The 19,280-nt window shown below is 37.2% G+C and overlaps 1 protein-coding gene, 1 long non-coding RNA gene and 2 pseudogenes across 3 annotated transcripts in view; 2 read left to right on the forward strand and 2 right to left on the reverse strand.

The window, feature by feature from the left end:
* Nucleotides 1-511: 511 nt before the first annotated feature.
* Nucleotides 512-2,542, reverse strand: LOC117282286 (annotated as a pseudogene).
* Nucleotides 2,543-4,969: 2,427 nt separating this feature from the next.
* Nucleotides 4,970-6,084, forward strand: LOC111864191 (NADH-ubiquinone oxidoreductase chain 5-like). The gene is given in 1 exon segment (XM_033751342.1): nucleotides 4,970-6,084. A coding segment is annotated over 1 exon segment (1,071 nt). The 5' UTR covers nucleotides 4,970-4,998; the 3' UTR covers nucleotides 6,070-6,084.
* A 3,526-nt stretch (nucleotides 6,085-9,610) lies between these two features.
* On the reverse strand, nucleotides 9,611-11,346 carry LOC117282285 (annotated as a pseudogene).
* Nucleotides 11,347-12,609: 1,263 nt separating this feature from the next.
* LOC111864190 overlaps nucleotides 12,610-19,280 on the forward strand; it is a 25,491-nt gene continuing 18,820 nt past the window's right edge. For both annotated transcript variants that reach the window (XR_004512995.1, XR_004512996.1), the window contains exons 1-3: nucleotides 12,610-12,684; nucleotides 15,162-15,222; nucleotides 17,706-17,766. This is a non-coding gene — a long non-coding RNA (uncharacterized LOC111864190). The remainder of the gene's footprint in view (nucleotides 12,685-15,161; nucleotides 15,223-17,705; nucleotides 17,767-19,280) is intronic.

The raw sequence follows: 19,280 nt of genomic DNA on the forward strand, positions 1-19,280 counted from the left end.
ACAGCATAACCAGTGGAGGCAAGGAGGGGTACCTGCACACCCCCGACGGCACGACGTTACCAGTAGTACCAGTTTACGACATAACTAGTGGAGGCGAGGAGGGATAACTCCACGCCCCCCTACTTGCAGTGTTACGGTGGTAGCAGAGGAGGCTGACTCCACGCCCCCCTGCGCCGCTAGGGCATAACAGTGGCGGCAGCGGGAGGGCTACCTCCACGCCCCCCGCACCACGGCATTACAGGTGCCTTATTTTAGAGGTTTTATTTCTTTTAGTTTAGGTTTGTTGTTTTTTTTGTGTTGCACTAGCCTGGGTGTTTACACTGTTATAGTTGCTGGGTGGTCCTCTAATTCTAATTATTCTTTATTAGGGGGACTTCGTTCTGTGGCGCAAACGATTTCTTATGAGGTAAGTGTGGCTTTGATTTTATTGTCTTTTGTTTTTTTGGTTTGTAGTTATGATTTGGTCAGTTTTTGGTCAGTTTTCATTACTTTCAGACTTATTTGTGGTTGATTTTTTTTACTTTTCCTCTTTCTTTGGTTTGGTTTATTTCTTGTTTGGCCGAAACTAATCGTACTCCTTTTGATTTTGCTGAAGGCGAGTCTGAGTTAGTTTCTGGATTTAATATTGAGTATGGTGCAGGGGGGTTCGCTTTGATTTTTCTTGCTGAGTATGCGAGTATTTTGTTTATGAGACTGTTATTTTGTATTATTTTCTTAGGGTGTGATTTGAATTCTCTTTTCTTTTATATTAAGCTTTCTTTTCTTTCTTATTTGTTTATTTGGGTTCGGGGCACGCTCCCTCGGTTTCGATATGATAGGTTGATGTATTTGGCATGGAGGGGGTTTTTACCTTTGTCTTTAAATTTTTTGTTGTTCTTTTTGGGGGTTAGGCTGTTTCTTTTCCCCCATTTTTAATGTATATTATTTTAAGTATTGTAGTAAGTTATTAGGGGGTTTTAACCCCTTTATTTGTGCTTTCAAAACACATGCTTATCCTTGTAGCTTTATAACTATTTATTTAGTTGGTCTCAGTGTTTTGTTGTTAAGGGTGTAATGATGTAGTATATGAAGTAAATTGTTGTTAGGATTTGCCCCGTTACAATGTAAGGGTCTTCTACTGGGCGGGCCCCAATTCATGTTAGTAGGATTACGGTGTTAGTTATGGTTCAAAATATTAGTTGGTTGGTGGGGTAGAATTGGGTTCCTGTAAATTTTGATTTGTAGGCTGGCAGGGCGAATAAGATCGCAATGGATATTACTAGGGCGATAACTCCTAGTTTGTTGGGGATTGATCGTAGGATTGCATATGCAAATAGGAAGTATCATTCTGGTTGGATGTGTACTGGGGTTACCAATGGGTTGGCCGGGATGAAGTTATCTGGGTCTCTAAGGAGATATGGCTCTTTCAGGGAGAGGGTTGACAGGGCTGTGAATAGGACGATGAAGCCCACGATGTCTTTGGTTACGAAGTACGGGTGGAACGGGATTTTATCTGTGTCTCTTTTTAGACCTAAGGGGTTGGTTGACCCTGTTTGGTGTAGGAACAACAGATGTACTATTGCTATTGCTGCGATTACGAATGGTATGAGGAAGTGAAGGGCGAAGAATCGCGTTAATGTGGCGTTGTCTACTGCGAAACCCCCCCATATTCATTGGACTAGGGTTGTGCCAATATAAGGGACTGCTGATAGGAGGTTTGTAATTACTGTTGCTCCTCAAAAGGATATTTGTCCTCATGGCAATACGTACCCCAGGAAGGCTGTTGCTATTGTTGTGAATAGGATTAGCACCCCGATTGATCAGGTGTGTATTAGTTTGTACGATCCATAGTAAATGTTTCGTCCAATATGTAAGTAGATACAGATGAAGAATATCGATGCTCCGTTGGCATGCATAGTTCGTAGGATTCACCCATAGTTTACGTCTCGGCAAATGTGTGCTACTCTGGAAAAAGCAGTTTCTGTATTAGGGCAATAATGTATGGCGAGGAATAGCCCTGTGGCGATTTGTGCGATTAAGCACACTCCTAATAAGGAGCCGAAGTTTCACCATGTTCTAATGTTAGTGGGGGTGGGGAGATCAATTAGGGCTCCGTTGGCAATTTTGATTAAGGGGTGGGACGTGCGTATGGGTTTGTTCATTTATGTTGTCTGTCGTAATGGGCCTTTTGATACGTCAGTAATTTTTACTGCTACAATTAGTGTTATTAGTAGGTATAGCGCTATTATGATGGTTATGCTTCCTCTTGGTTGGTTATATAATTTTCTTATTATTAGTATGGTTTCGTTTCTTGTTGCATAGTGTGTTGTTGAGTCTCTTCTGGCGAGGGGGGTTGTATTTCTTATTATTGTTGATGCTAATATTGCTCTGGTTGATACGATCACTATTTTTGTGGATAGTGTAAATATTTCATTTGATGCAAGTCTTGCTACGTAGATGAACAGTACTAATATCCCTCCAACAAAAACTATGAATGGGATGTATTGGAATCAGAATCTTTGGTGTATTAAACCTCTGATTAAGCATACTATTATTGTTTGCGTTAATAGCAGCAGCCCTATGGCTAAGGGGTGATTTATTTGTGTGAATGTTATTCCTAATAGTGTTCTTGCTGCAATTAGTTTTTTGATTTCAAGGGGTAGTTTAATTTTAAAATGTTAACTTTGGAGGTTATTGACGGGGGTAAAAGCTCTTTCCCTTGAAGTTTTAAAAGGTCGTACTTATTTTTGGTTTACAAGACCAATATTTTCATTAAATTATTAAAACTATTTAGAATGTTAATACATCTTTATTTCTCTTTTCTTTTCTTTTGTGGTATTTGGGTTTCTTCTTCTAATCGTAAGCACTTGTTGGCTACTTTGTTGAGATTGGAATTTATTTATTTGGTTCTTTTTGTTGTTATTTATTTTTATCTTTGTTGTTATGATTATGAACTTTATTTTGTTATGCTTTTTTTAGTTTTTTCTGTGTGCGAAGGGGCGCTGGGTTTGTCTATTTTAGTGTCTATGATCCGCGGGTTTGGTAATGATTTTTTTTCAGTCTTGTAGAGTCTTGCAGTGTTAAGGTTTTTATTTCCTCTTTTTTTTAATCCCTTTGTGTTTTTTGGTCGAGGGTTGGTGGCTGGTTCATGGTTTATTTTTTGTGACTTCTTTCTCTTTCTTTTTTATTTTTCCTTGTTTATAGGTTGGGGAAGCATTAGTTACATGTTTGGTTGTGATTATCTTTCTTATGGGTTGATTTTATTAAGATTCTGGATTTGTGTTTTGATGATTATGGCTAGAGAGCCTGTTTTACGTTCCGCTTATTATTCGGGCTTGTTTTTGTTTTTTGTTGTTTTGTTGGTTATTTTCTTGTTTTGTACTTTTGGGAGAGTGGGCTTGTTTTCTTTTTATATTTTCTTTGAGAGTAGTCTTATTCCTACTGTTTTTATTATTTTGGGTTGAGGGTATCAACCAGAGCGGCTTCAGGCGGGTATTTATTTACTCTTTTACACTTTATTAGCTTCTCTTCCCATGCTGGTGGGGATTTTTTTTGTTTTTAGTTCTTTACGTTCTGTTAGTTTCTTTATTTTGGCTGGGGCAGAAGTTTTTAGCTGTTTCTTGTATTTTTGTATGATTTTTGCCTTTTTGGTTAGGATGCCCATGTTTTTAGTTCATTTATGATTACCTAAGGCCCATGTGGAGGCCCCTGTGTCTGGTTCAATGATTTTAGCTGGGGTTTTGCTTAAATTAGGAGGATATGGTTTATTGCGTATTTTTCCTGTTTTGGTGAGGTTTTTTAGTTTTGGGTTGGTTTGGACTTCTGTAAGATTGGTAGGGGGGTTTTTGGTTAGATTAATTTGTATGCGTCAGACGGACCTTAAATCATTAATTGCTTACTCTTCTGTTGCTCACATAGGCCTTGTTATTGGTGGTATTATGACTTTGAGATATTGGGGGGTTTGTGGCTCCTTTGCTTTAATGATTGCGCATGGTTTGTGTTCTTCTGGGTTTTGTTTGGCAAATATTTCTTATGAGCGGACAGGTAGCCGTAGCTTGTTGATTAGTCGTGGTTTGTTGAGTTTTGTACCTAGAATAGCATTTTGATGGTTTTGTTGAGTGCTTGTAATATGGCTGCCCCCCCTTCTTTGAATCTTTTAGGGGAGATTAGACTACTTAATAGTTTAGTTTCTTGGTCTTGAGTTAGTATGTTGTTTTTGGTAATTTTGTCTTTCTTTAGAGCTGCTTACACTTTATATCTTTTCTCTTATAGACAACACGGGGCTTATTATTCTGGTGTTTATTCGTGTTCTTTGGGCTATTCTCGTGAGTTTTTATTATTGTTTCTTCATTGGCTTCCGTTGAATCTTTTTATTATAAAGGGGGATGTTGTTATGCTTTGGTTATAATTGCTTGAGTAGTTTAATAAAAATGCTGATTTGTGGGGTCAGTGATGTGTTCTTACCTTAGGCCTATGTTCTATTTATCTATTTGCTTTATTAGTTTTGTTTTTTTTTGTTTTTTGCTGGTGTGTGTTTGTTTGTTTGCGGTCTTTTTTTTGTGTTGAACGATTTAGTTTATTTTATTGAGTGGGAGATTATTACATTGAATTCTAGCAGAGTTGTTATGACTTTCTTGCTTGATTGAATATCTTTAATTTTTATGGGGTTTGTTTTTTTTTATTTCTTCTTTAGTTATTTTGTACAGAGACGATTATATACACCGTGATTTAAATATTAATCGTTTCATCTTGCTGGTCTTGATGTTTGTTCTTTCTATAATGTTTTTAATTATTAGACCTAATATAATTAGAATTTTACTGGGTTGGGACGGGCTTGTGCTGGTTTCTTATTGTTTGGTAATTTATTATCAGAATGTGAGGTCTTATAATGCTGGCATATTGACTGTTCTTTCTAATCGTGTTGGAGATGTCGCTTTGTTAATAGTTATTGCTTGGATAGTTAACTTTGGTAGTTGGAATTATATCTATTATTTAGATTTTTTGAGGGGCTCTTTTGAAATGACTTTAATCTCTTTGTTGGTCGTTTTGGCCGCTATAACTAAAAGCGCTCAGCTTCCTTTTTCTTCTTGGCTGCCAGCTGCGATGGCTGCCCCTACTCCTGTTTCTGCCTTAGTTCACTCTTCTACTTTGGTTACTGCTGGGGTTTATCTTTTAATTCGTTTCAGACCTGTCTTTGACGATTGGTTGTGTATTCTTCTTCTTGTTATTTCCGGCTTGACAATGTTTATAGCAGGGTTGGGGGCTAATTTTGAATATGATTTGAGGAGGATCATTGCTTTGTCTACTTTAAGACAGCTGGGTTTAATAATTAGTGCTATTTCTGTTGGTCTTGTTAGTTTGGCTTTTTTTCACTTGTTAACCCATGCTTTATTTAAGGCTCTGCTTTTTATGTGTGCGGGCCTTATTATTCATACGATGAGGGATTCTCAAGACATTCGTTTTATGGGTAATTTGTCAGTTCAAATACCTTTTACTTCAGTTTGTTTAGGTGTTTCTAGTTTTGCCTTATGTGGTATGCCTTTTCTCGCGGGGTTTTATTCTAAAGATCTTATTTTGGAGGCGGCTTCTTTCAGATATATTAACTTGGTGGGATTTTTGTTGTTTTTTGTTTCTACGGGGCTGACTGTTTGTTATTCTTTTCATTTGTTTTATTACGTTTTTTGTGGTGATTTTAATCTGTCTTCTTTCTATAATGTTAGTGATGCTAGTTTCATGATGTTGTGTGGCATGGTTGGCTTGATGTTGGTTGCTGTTTTCGGGGGGAGATTATTGAGATGGACGACTTTTCATGTGCCCGGTATAGTTTGTCTTCCTTTTTATTTGAAGTTTTTGACTATTTTTATTAGCTCATTAGGGGGTTGAATTGGTTATGAGTTGTCTAGGTTTAATTTAGGGGGTTCACTAATTTATTTTTTCTGTTATAGGTGTACAGTGTTTTCTGGTTCAATGTGGTTTATGCCTTATTTTTCTACTTATGGGGTGTCCTTTCGTCCTTTGTCGTTAGGTTATTCTCTGAGGGTTTCTGATTTTGGGTGGGCAGAGCGCTTAGGGGGCCAAGGTATGTATTGATTTATGATATTTTTAGGCAAGACCAATCAGTGGTGACAGTACAATAACTTGAGGTTGTTTTTGATGTTTTTTGTTATATGAGTTGTTGTCTTAATATTTATTGCTTACTTGAATATCTTATATTTAGAGTATAACATTGAAGATGTTATTGAGGTTTATATTCCTTCAAGTAGTATTTATGAAAGCTCCTTTATTTCTACAGTGAAAATGTAGTGTTTTTGTTAAACTACATAAATAGAAATGTAAACGGAGTTTAACCGCTAGAATGATAAGTTAGCAGCTTTCATTTGACCCCACACTTCCTTAATTGAAACTTCTTGGTTCAGTTTTATCATTAACAGTGATATACCTCTATTTAGTTTCAATTAATTAAAGCAAGGGTAATTTTTACCAATTTAAATCAAGTCGAAATTGATCGTGATAGTTCACTTCTTACTTTTGGTGAGGCAGACCCTATAGTACTTTTTGAATGCAACCCAAATGTTATGTTTAACTACAGCCCCCTTTTTCGTTTTTAGTTGGCCCATTCTAGCGCCCCTTGATTTCATTCATGGTATAGGCCAATAATTAGGATTAATAGGAAAATAGATCTGATTGTTATTCAGGATTTTATGTTCGATGATAGTATTACTACGGTTATTGGAAGTAGTAGTGCGATTTCTACGTCGAAGATCAGGAAGATTACAGCAATAAGGAAGAACCGTAATGAGAAAGGTAGTCGTGCAGATCTTTTTGGGTCGAACCCACATTCGAATGGTGATCTTTTTTCCCGGTCTTCGATGTTTTTTTGGATAGCACAGAAGTTAGAACTATAACGGCTGCTGTTACCATTAGGGCTAGTATTACCACGGCTGTGATTGTTATAATTACTTATCTTGTTAATACAAACGTCTTGATTGGAAGTCAAACATACTTATTATATTAGATAGGCTTATTTTATCTTCCTCATCAGTAAATTGAAATGTATAGGAATAATCATACTACGTCTACGAAGTGTCAATATCATGCGGCTGCTTCAAATCCGAAGTGGTGATTTGATGAGAAATGTAGATTTATTTGACGTAGCAGGCATGTTAGAAGAAATGTAGTTCCAATGATTACGTGTAGGCCGTGGAACCCTGTGGCTACGAAGAAGGTGGATCCGTAGCTTGAGTCTGCAATTGTGAAGGAGGCTTCCACATATTCATATGCTTGGAGGATCGTGAAATAATCTCCGAGGATTACTGTGAAGAACAATCCTTGTATTCTTTGTGTGTGGTTGTTTTCTAGAAGGCCGTGGTGAGCCCATGTGACTGTTACTCCTGATGCAAGGAGGATTGCTGTATTTAGTAAAGGGATTTGTATTGGGTTAAAAGGTAGGATTCCGGTTGGGGGCCAAGTAGAACCTAGTTCAATGGTGGGCGACAGTCTTCTGTGGAAGAATGCCCAGAAGAAGGAAATGAAGAAGAATACTTCTGAGATGATAAATAGAATTATACCCCACCGCAACCCCTTGGTTACTTTCTTCGTGTGTAGGCCTTGGTATGTCCCCTCTCGTACAATATCTCGTCATCATTGGATTATAGTTAAGATTATGATTAATCCTCCTATTGTTAATAGTTCTTGGTTGTATTGGTGGAATCACTTGATTATGCCAGATATTGTTACTATGGCTCCAATAGCCCCCGTTAGCGGCCAAGGTCTTTGTTCCACTAAGTGGAATGGGTGGTTTCTGTGTCTTGTCATTAATTGACTTCTCTAGAGTACAAAGTTCTTAGGACCGCAAATACATATGATTGGATTACTGCCACAGCTGATTCTAGGATTAGTAGTAAGATTTGTGCGAGAATTAATATCCCTAGAAGAGGTTGTGTGATTGTTGGCCCATTATTTCCTAGTAAGGTTAATAAGAGGTGCCCTGCAATTATATTTGCTGTTAGTCGGACTGCTAGTGTTCCTGGTCGGATAATGTTTCTGATCGTTTCGATGCAAACTATGAACGGTATTAGGGGTGTAGGGGTTCCTTGTGGGACTAGATGTTCGAATATGTGGTTTGTGTTGTTGATCCAACCAAATACTATAAATCTTAGCCATAAAGGCAGGGCTAGTGTTAGTGTTATGACTAGATGTCTTGTTCTGGTGAAGACGTATGGAAATAGGCCTAAGAAGTTGTTAAATAAGATTAACGAGAATAAGGAGATGAATAGAAAAGTTCTTCCTTTGTTGGTTCTCTTTTCTCCTAGGAGGGGTTTGAATTCGTTGTGTAGTTTTGTTAATAATGTATTTCACAGCAGCGGATATCGGGAAGGGGTTAATCATATTCTTATTGGAATGAGGGTTAATCCTAGGAAAGTTCTAAGTCAGTTTAAAGATAGGTATAGGTTTCTTGTTGATGGGTCAAATACTGAGAATAGGTTTCTTATCATTTTCAGGCCAATATTTTCTTTGAGGGGGCCTCTTTTTCTCTTTTCGTTTTGGTTTTTGGGTTTATTGTGTAGTAATTTAGTGTTGTGAATAAGATTAAAGTGGCTGAGAATATAATGAATAGTCTTAATCATCTTATTGGTATTATTTGTGGCATTAAAAAAGTGCTCGTGGAGCTACTTTGGTTTGACATACCAATATTATTTATTAACTAACTCTTTTCATCAGAAGTAATTGCTAATTTACTATTTACTGGTTTAAGAGACCACTACTTGCTTTCAGTCATCTGATGATTCTCTTACGCTTGATACTCAGTTAATGAATGTGTTAGTGTTAACTCTTTCAACTACAATTGGCATGAAGCTGTGGTTTGCCCCGCAGATTTCTGAGCACTGCCCGTAAAATAAACCAGGCCGGTTTATAAGGAATCTACACTGATTGAGCCGCCCTGGTGTGGCGTCTGTTTTGACCCCTAGTCTTGGAACTGTCCATGAGTGCAGTACGTCGGCTGCTGTGACAATAATTCGGATGAATGAATTTATTGGGAGCACGGTGTGATTATCTGTGTCTAATAGGCGGAAAGTTCTTTTGTCTTCTCTGTCTTGTGGTGTTATGTATGAGTCGAATTCTACTTTAATAAAGTCTGAGTATTCATATCTTCAATACCATTGGTGTCCGATCACTTTAAGCGTTAGTGTTGGTTCGTGGATTTCGTCTATAAGATAAAGTAGTCGTAAGGACGGTATTGCAATAAAGATTAAAATGATTGCTGGGACGATTGTCCACGCTACTTCGATTATTNATATCTCCAGTACCATTGGTGTCCGATCACTTTAAGGGTTAGTGTTGGTTCGTGGATTTCATCTATAAGATAAAGTAGTCGTAAGGACGGCATTGCAATAAAAATTAAAATAATTGCTGGGACGATTGTTCATGCTACTTCGATTATTTGGCCTTCTAGTACGAATCGGTTGGTGTTTTTATTGAGGGCTAAAGTGGTTATTATGTAGGCCACTACTGTGAGGATTATTAAAATAATTATTAGTGTGTGGTCGTGGAATGAAATTAGTTGTTCTATAATAGGTGACGCTCTGTCCTGTAGGTTTATATTTGCCCATGTTGTCATTTCTAAGAAAAGCTTGCGAGCTTTATGTGTGGAGCTTAAATCCACCGCACTTATCTGCCAAAATAGATTAATTAGTGTTGATTATTTCAGTATAACAATAGTTGGTAGTTCTGAGTATCTATGTTCTGCTGGCGGTAGGTTTTGTAGCCCTTCAATTGAGTTTCTTGTCTGTGTTGGGAAGAGAATTTGTCGGTTTGTTCTTATTCTTTCTCAGACAATGAAGATGAATATAAGGACTCTTACGAATGAGGTGGTTGCTCCGACGGAGGAGATAATATTTCATGTTGTGTAGGCGTCCGGGTAGTCTGAGTATCGTCGGGGCATTCCCGCCAACCCTAGGAAGTGTTGTGGGAAAAATGTTATGTTTACCCCTACAAATATCACTATGAATTGTGCTTTTAATCACTTAGGGTTTAAGGTTAATCCTGTGAATAAAGGGTACCATTGAATGAAGCCGGCTATGATTGCAAATACCGCCCCCATTGATAACACATAATGGAAGTGGGCTACGACGTAATAAGTATCGTGGAGAATAATGTCAATTGATGAGTTTGCTAGTACCACTCCTGTTAAACCCCCCATGGTGAATAAGAACACGAAGCCTAATGATCATAGGCACGTTGCTCTATATGACAGCTGTGATCCATACACTGTTGCCAACCAGCTAAAAATTTTGATTCCGGTTGGTACCGCAATGATTATAGTGGCTGATGTGAAGTAGGCCCGAGTATCAACATCTATTCCTACTGTAAATATGTGGTGTGCCCATACTACAAACCCCAGAAGACCAATCGCTAGTATAGCGAAGATTATTCCCAGGTTTCCGAAGGCCTCCTTTTTACCTCTTTCATGACAGATGATGTGTGAGATCATACCAAACCCCGGTAGAATTAAAATATAAACTTCTGGGTGCCCGAAGAATCAAAACAAATGTTGATATAGAATCGGGTCCCCCCTCCCCGCGGGATCGAAGAAAGATGTGTTAAGGTTTCGGTCTGTTAATAGCATAGTGATTGCCCCTGCTAGAACCGGCAATGATAGTAGTAGTAGTAGTAGGGCTGTAATTGCTACAGCTCACACAAACAAGGGAATTCGATCTGGTCTTATGCTTGCGGGCTTTATGTTGATTGTTGTTGAGATAAAGTTTACTGCCCCCAGGATTGAGGAAACACCTGCCAAGTGTAATGAGAAGATAGCCAGGTCTAAGGACGCCCCAGCATGCGCAATACCTCTGGCGAGAGGAGGATAAACTGTCCATCCTGTTCCAGCCCCTCTTTCTACTATATTTCTGGTTAAGAGTAGCGTTAGTGATGGGGGCAGTAATCAGAATATTATGTTGTTTATTCGGGGGAAGGCCATATCTGGGGCACCGAGTATTAAAGGCACTAATCAGTTCCCGAATCCCCCAATTATGATTGGTATTACCATGAAGAAAATTATTACGAAGGCGTGAGCCGTTACAATTACGTTGTAGATTTGATCATCTCCGATAAGAGACCCAGGTTGACCTAGTTCGGTTCGGATTAACATTCTTAAAGAAGTTCCGACCATTCCTGACCAGGCCCTAAAGATAAAATATAAAGTTCCAATGTCTTTATGATTAGCTGAGAATAATCACGGATTGATAATGAGTAGAGTGGCTGAGGTTGACAAGTGATAGATTGTAAGTCTATAAAGGGGAATTACCCCTCTACTATAAGCCTTGTATACATTGTGTACAGGAAATCACGAGTTCTTAGAGCTGGCATTCTTGTAATTGAAATGTGTAGTTTAGTCTAGAACATGTATAGTGATGTGTTGGTTTCTTGTTTTAATGCTTATGAGATCGTTGAAGGATATTTTCTTAGGTTCAGATCGTAATCAGTGATTTTCCTATCGAATATTTGAGCACTGCTATTTTGGGGTGGATAACTTTCATAATGAGTATATGTATATCCTTGACATATGTCGAAAAACGTAATAAAGTTTATAATGGAAACATTTGAAAAGAGAATATTTCGGAAAATGTTGTAAATTGTAAGTCATTCAAGATAATTGTGATATCATTCACTTGGGAGCGTACTGCAATGCCAATATTTCGGAAAAAATGCATTTACGACCATTATAATAACGGAAATATATCCCAGGTTACATAGCTTACGTACTTAGAGTAAGAGAAAAATATATGCAAGAGTTTATCATGTGAGAAAATTCGGAAATAAAATGTCCCATATGAATAAATAATGATTTCATACGCTATAAGAGACATTCAATCGTAAGATATTGAAGAGGGCTAAACCGTGCTGAACTGACCATAATTATGCGCAGTATTCATTTGAGCACACCTATCATAATGTACACTCACAACCTAACATTAGTGTAAATTACCGAGCTTCGCCCCCTCCAAGATACAGATGGATGCGCAGTAGTCTACGGCGCAAACCTAACCTAACCTAACGCAACCTAACATAAGCGAATGGTACCCAAGGGGACCCCCTGAGATACAGTTGGATGCGCAGTAGTTCACTGCGTACACGTAAGTGTGACGTCATTTGCGAAGCTGCTATTTCACCGAACGTAATATAGGACTGTCGTAACGTGGAATATAATTCGAAATATGACGTTATTTATAAAATTGAGCGTGTGGACTGTTTTTCCACCCATAATATCAATCTGTGCTCTTATATTCCGATGTTGTATTGCTACGTGATAGCTTAGATTGTGTCGAAAATGCCGCTCCCACCTCACGAGTTTGCGAATCCGCCACGGTGATAGAAATGACTACTGAATATTACGTATTATGGCATTATGCTGCCCTCCAATGGCATAACGTTATGACGAAAAATCTTTATTATCAGTGAAGTCGTTCCCTTCTTTGTCGTGAATGGATACGGGACGAATTGAGTGACTGCTTGGCATATGTTTCGCCCGAATTTCCCTGCCTGAATAGGAAGTAGAGTATGAATTATACACGAAAATGTGTAAAAAATAGGGTGAAAAATTACCGTCCTGTAATGGAACTGATAATGGAATATTTCTGTTTCAGTCATGTTAAGCGGTTGGCTGCCCTGTCACTGTGACGTAAATATCCGGTGTACAAGATGAAGGTATGTTTCTTTCCTGGTATGAAGATGTGTTTATAAATAATAAGACGGTGTTGTGTGTGTATGTTTATATACATATATGTTTCAGTTGTGATTAATTATCTGCCTGAAAGTATATCTTAAAGATTGAGTGAGACAGTGCAAATGGTAAGCTTTAATGTGTGTATTATCCTGGACCGATTAATGGCGAGTGCACGAAATTTTACAAACTTGTGTTTGGTCTGTTCCACAACGAAATGGAAGTGTTTTCCCTGTGAACCATGAAAGTGAAGTATGTGTGAAGGAAGAATACACCATAAATTACATTTATCGATTTAACGAAAGTAAGTGCATATAAGTATAGTGGGTGTGTAGTGAAAGACAGTGTGTGTTTGAGGTTATTCTTGCACTATTATTAATAATCTCGTGTGAAGTGTGTACAGTGATTTGCACAAGATGTGTATTAGTGGTTATATGGATTGAGAGTGAATTAGATTTTATGAGGGCATATTTGTTATGTAGCCTCTGAATATGACAGGTGTGTGTAGGTTATTAGTCAAAATGATATACTTCTTTTTTTGCATTAGTGTATGTACTTGTGAGAAGAGGGTGCAAAGTGAATTTCTAGTTCCCATTGAAGAATTTATTATTTGTATTTACATCGTAGTTTTTTGTGGTAGTGTTGTGGGTATAGTGTATGTTGTTTTGGTCACAATAATGTCGAGTGTAAAGTGAAGTTTAAATTCTCTAGTGTGAGGTTATATTTTTGTGTATAATGTATACAGTGATGTGTAGTGTTTTAAAAAATATTAAGAATTCCATTCACTCACAGTGGATTCAAAAGTTTCCCGTTTTATGTACATATCTTGTTTGCATGAAGAATGCTTGCTTATAAGAAGGTGATATGCAAAGTGAAACACATGTTGACATTGGTGTTATGCTGGCAGTGCTGTTCAGTGACAGTGTAAACTGGGCACAGTTGTGTGTAGAGTATGTGTTATAGCATGAAGAATGATGGCAAGTGATTTGTAAGTATATGTATGTGTATGTGTATTTCTGTGTGATAGACAAGTGATTGCATTCTTGGCATCTGATCTTCCAGGCTTACATGTTCTATCTGGTAGTACACAGCATGAGGAAATTATTTTATTTGCACCTATTAAACTGCTTAAAAGTGACATTGTGTACAGGAAAGCACGAGTTGTTAGAGCTGGCATTCTTGTAATTGTAATGTGTAGTTTAGTCTAGAACATATATAGTGATGTGTTGGTTTCTTGTTTTAATGCTTATGAGATCGTTGAAGGATATTTTCTTAGGTTCAGATCGTAATCAGTGATTTCCCTATCAAATATTTGAGCACTGCTATTTTGGGGTGGATACCATTCATATAGAGTATATGTATATCCTTGACATATGTCGAAAAACGTAATAAAGTTAATAATGGAAACATTTGAAAAGAGAATATTTCGGAAACTGTTGTAAATTGTAAGAGTCATTCAAGATAATTGTGATATCATTCACTTGGGAGCGTTCTGCAATGTCAATATTTCGGAAAAAATGCATTTACGACCATTATAATAACGGAAATATATCCCAGGTTACATAGCTTACGTAGTTAGAGTAACAGAAAAATATATGCAAGAGTTTATCATGTGAGAAAATTCGGAAATAAAATGTCCCATATGAATAAATAATGATTTCATACGCTATAAGAGACATTCAATCGTAAGATATTGAAGAGGGCTAAACCGTGCTGAACTGACCATAATTATGCGCAGTATTCATTTGCGCACACCTATCATAATGTACACTCACAACCTAACATTAGTGTAAATTACCGAGCTTCGCCCCCTCCAAGATACAGATGGATGCGCAGTAGACTACTGCGCAAACCTAATCTAACCTAACCTAACGCAACCTAACATAAGCGAATGGTACCCAAGGGGACCCCCTGAGATACAGTCGGATGCGCAGTAGTTCACTGCGTACACGTAAGTGTGACGTCATTTGCGAAGCTGCTATTTCACCGAACGTAATATAGGACTGTCGTAACGTGGAATATAATTCGAAATATGACGTTATTTATAAAATTGAGCGTGTGGACTGTTTTTCCACCCATAATATCAATCTGTGCTCTTATATTCCGATGTTGTATTGCTACGTGATAGCTTAGATTGTGTCGAAAATGCCGCTCCCACCTCACGAGTTTGCGAATCCGCCACGGTGATAGAAATGACTACAGAATATTACGTATTATGGCATTATGCTGCCCTCCAATGGCATAACGTTATGACGAAAAATCTTTATTATCAGTGAAGTCGTTCCCTTCTTTGTCGTGAATGAATACGGGACGAATTGAGTGACTGCTTGGCATATGTTTCGCCCGAATTTCCCTGCCTGTATAGGAAGTAGAGTATGAATTATACACGAAAATGTGTAAAAAATAGGGTGAAAAATTACCGTCCTGTAATGGAACTGATAATGGAATATTTCTGTTTCAGTCATGTTAAGCGGTTGGCTGCCCTGTCACTGTGACGTAAATATCCGGTGTACAAGATGAAGGTATGTTTCTTTCCTGGTATGAAGATGTGTTTATAAATAATAAGACGGTGTTGTGTGTGTATGTTTATATACATATATGTTTCAGTTGTGATTAATTATCTGCCTGAAAGTATATCTTAAAGATTGAGTGAGACAGTGCAAATGGTAAGCTTTAATGTGTGTATTATCCTGGACCGATTAATGGCGAGTGCACGAAATTTTACAAACTTGTGTTTGGTGTGTTCCACAACGAAATGGAAGTGTTTTCCCTGTGAACCATGAAAGTGAAGTATGTGTGAAGGAAGAATACACCATAAATTACATTTATCGATTTAACGAAAGTAAGTGCATATAAGTATAGTGGGTGTGTAGTGAAAGACAGTGTGTGTTTGAGGTTATTCTTGCACTATTATTAATAATCTCGTGTGAAGTGTGTACAGTGATTTGCACAATATGTGTATTAGTGGTTATATGGAATGAGAGTGAATTAGATTTTATGAGGGTATATTTGTTATGTAGCCTCTGAATATGACAGGTGTGTGTAGGTTATTAGTCAAAATCATATACTTCTCTTTTGCATTAGTGTATGTACTTGTGAGAAGAGGGTGGAAAGTGAATTTCTAGTTCCCATTGAAGAATTTATTATTTGTATTTACATCGTAGTTTTTTGTGGTAGTGTTGTGGGTATAGTGTATGTTGTTTTGGTCACAATAATGTCGAGTGTAAAGTGAAGTTTAAATTCTCTAGTGTGAGGTTATATTTTTGTGTTAATGTATACAGTGATGTGTAGTGTTTTAAAAAATATTAAGAATTCCATTCACTCACAGTGGATTCAAAAGATTCCCGTTTTGTGTACATATCTTGTTTGCATGAAGAATGCTTGCTTATAAGAATGTGATATGAAAAGAGAAACACATGTTGACATTGGTGTTATGCTGGCAGTGCTGTTCAGTGACAGTGTAAACTGGGCACAGTTTTGTGTAGAGTATGAGTTATAGCATGAAGAATGATGGCAAGTGATTTGTAAGTATGTGTATGTGTATGTGTATTTCTGTGTGATAGACAAGTGATTGCATTCTTGGCATCTGATCTACCAGGCTTACAAGTTCTATCTGGTAGTATACAGCATGAAGGAATTATTTTATTTCCACCTATTAAACTGCTTAAAAGTCACATTGTGTACAAGAAAGGACGAGTTGTTAGAGCTGGCATTCTTGTAATTGTAATGTGTAGTTTAGTCTAGAACATGTATAGTGATGTGTTGGTTCCTTGTTTTAATGCTTATGAGATCGTTTAAGGATATTTTCTTAGGTTCATATCGTAATTAGTGATTTCCCTATCGAATATTTGAGCACTGCTATTTTGGGATGGATACCTTTCATATAGAGTATATGTATATCCTTGAAATATGTCGAAAAACGTAATAAAGTTAATAATGGAAACATTTGAAAAGAGAATATTTCGGAAACTGTTGTAAATTGTAAGAGTCGTTCAAGATAATTGTGATATCATTCACTTGGGAGCGTTCTGCAATGTCAATATTTCGGAAAAAATGCATTTACGACCATTATAATAACGGAAATATATCCCAGGTTACATAGCTTACATAGTTAGAGTAACAAAAAATATATGCAAGAGTTTATCATGTGAGAAAATTCGGAAATAAAATGTCCCATATGAATAAATAATGATTTCATACGCTATAAGAGACATTCAATCGTAAGATATTGAAGAGGGCTAAACCGTGCTGAACTGACCATAATTATGCGCAGTATTCATTTGCGCACACCTATCATAATGTACACTCACAACCTAACATTAGTGTAAATTACCGAGCTTCGCCCCCTCCAAGATACAGATGGATGCGCAGTAGTCTACTGCGCAAACCTAACCTAACCTAATCTAACCTATCCTAACACAACTTAACATAAGCGAATGGTACCCAAGGGGACCCCCTGAGATACAGTCGGATGAGCAGTAGTTCATTGCGTTCACGTAAGTGTGACGTCATTTGCGAAGCTGCTATTTCACCGAACGTAATATAGGACTGTCGTAACGTGGAATATAATTCGAAATATGACGTTATTTATAAAATTGAGCGTGTGGACTGATTTTCCACCCATAATATCAATCTGTGCTCTTATATTCCGATGTTGTATTGCTACGTGATAGCTTAGATTGTGTCGAAAATGCCGCTCCCACCTCACGAGTTTGCGAATCCGCCACGGTGATACAAATGACTACAGAATATTACATATTATGGCATTATGCTGCCCTCCAATGGCATAACGTTATGACGAAAAATCTTTATTATCAGTGAAGTCGTTCCCTTCTTTGTGTCTGTATGGATACGGACGAATTGAGTGACTGCTTGGTATAAGTTTCGCCCAATTACCCTGCCAGAATAGGAAGTAGAATATGAATTATACACGAAAATGTGTAAAAAATATGGTGAAAAATTACCGTCCTGTAATGGAAGTGATGATGGGATATTTCTGTTTCAGTCATGTTAAGCGGTTGGCTGCCCTGTCACGGTGACGTAAATATCCGGTGTACAAGATGAAGGTATGTTTCTTTCCTGGTATGAAGATGTGTTTATAAATAATAAGACGGTGTTGTGTGTGTGTGTTTATATACATATATGTTCCAGTTTTGATTAATTATCTGCCTGAAAGTATATCTTAAATATCGAGTGAGACAGTGCAAATGGTAAGCTTTAATGTGTGTATTATCCTGGACCGATTAATGGCGAGTGCACGAAATTTTACAAACTTGTGTTTGGTCTGTTCCACACCGAAATGGAAGTGTTTCCCCTGTGAACCACGAAAGTAAAGTATGTGTGAAAGAAGAATACACCATAAATTACATTTATCGATTTAACGAAAGTAAGTGCATATAAATATAGTGGGTGTGTAGTGGAAGACAGTGTGTGTTTGAGGTTATTCTTGCACTATTATTAATAATCTCGTGTGAGGTGTGTACAGTGATTTGCACGAGATGTGTATTAGTGGTTATATGGATTGAGAGTGAATTATATTTTATGAGGGCATATTTGGTATGTAGCTTCTGAATATGACAGGGGTGTAGGTTATTAGTCAAAATTATATACTTCTTTTTTGCATTATTGTATGTACTTGTGAGAAGAGGGTGCAAAGTGAATTTCTAGTTCCCATTGCAGAATTTATTATTTGTATTTACATCGTAGATTTTTGTGGTAGTGTAGTGGGTATAGTGTAAGTTGTTTGGTCACAATAATGTCGAGTGTAAAGTGAAGTTTAATTGCTCTAGTGTGAGGTTATATTTTTATGTATAATGTATACAGTGATGTGTAGTGTTTTAAAAAATATTAAGAATTCCATTCACTCACAGTGGATTCAGCAGTTTCTCGTTTTATGTACATATCTTGTTTGCATGAAGAATGCTTGCTTATAAGAAGGTGATATGCAAAGTGAAACACATGTTGACATTGGTGTTATGCTGGCAGTGCTGTTCAGTGACAGTGTAAACTGGGCACAGTTGTGTGTAGAGTATGTGTTATGGCATGAAGAATGATGGCAAGTGATTTGTAAGTATGTGTATGTGTATGTGTATTTCTGTGTGATAGACAAGTGATTTCATTCTTGGCATCTGATCTTCCAGGCTTACATGTTCTATCTGGTAGTATACAGCATGAGGGAATTATTTTATTTCCACCTATTAAACTGCTTAAAAGTCACATTGTGTAAAGGAAAGCACAAGTTGTTAGAGTTGGCATTCTTGTAATTGTAATGTGTAGTTTAGTCTAGGACATATATAGTGATGTGTTGGTTTCTTGTTTTAATGCTTATGAGATTGTTGAAGGATATTTTCTTAGGTTCAGATCGTAATCAGTGATTTCCCTATCGAATATTTGAGCACTGCTATTTTGGGGTGGATACTTTCATATAGAGTGTATATATATCATTGACATATGTCGAAAAACGATATAAAGCTAATAATGGAAACATTTGAAAAGGGAATATTTCGGAAGCTGTTGTAAATTTTAAGAGTCATTCAAGATAATTGTGATATCATTCACTTGGGAGCGTTCTGCAATGTCA

Source organism: Cryptotermes secundus, unplaced genomic scaffold (genome assembly GCF_002891405.2).
Source record: "Cryptotermes secundus unplaced genomic scaffold, Csec_1.0 scaffold2250, whole genome shotgun sequence".
Classification (NCBI taxonomy): Eukaryota; Metazoa; Arthropoda; class Insecta; order Blattodea; family Kalotermitidae; genus Cryptotermes; species Cryptotermes secundus.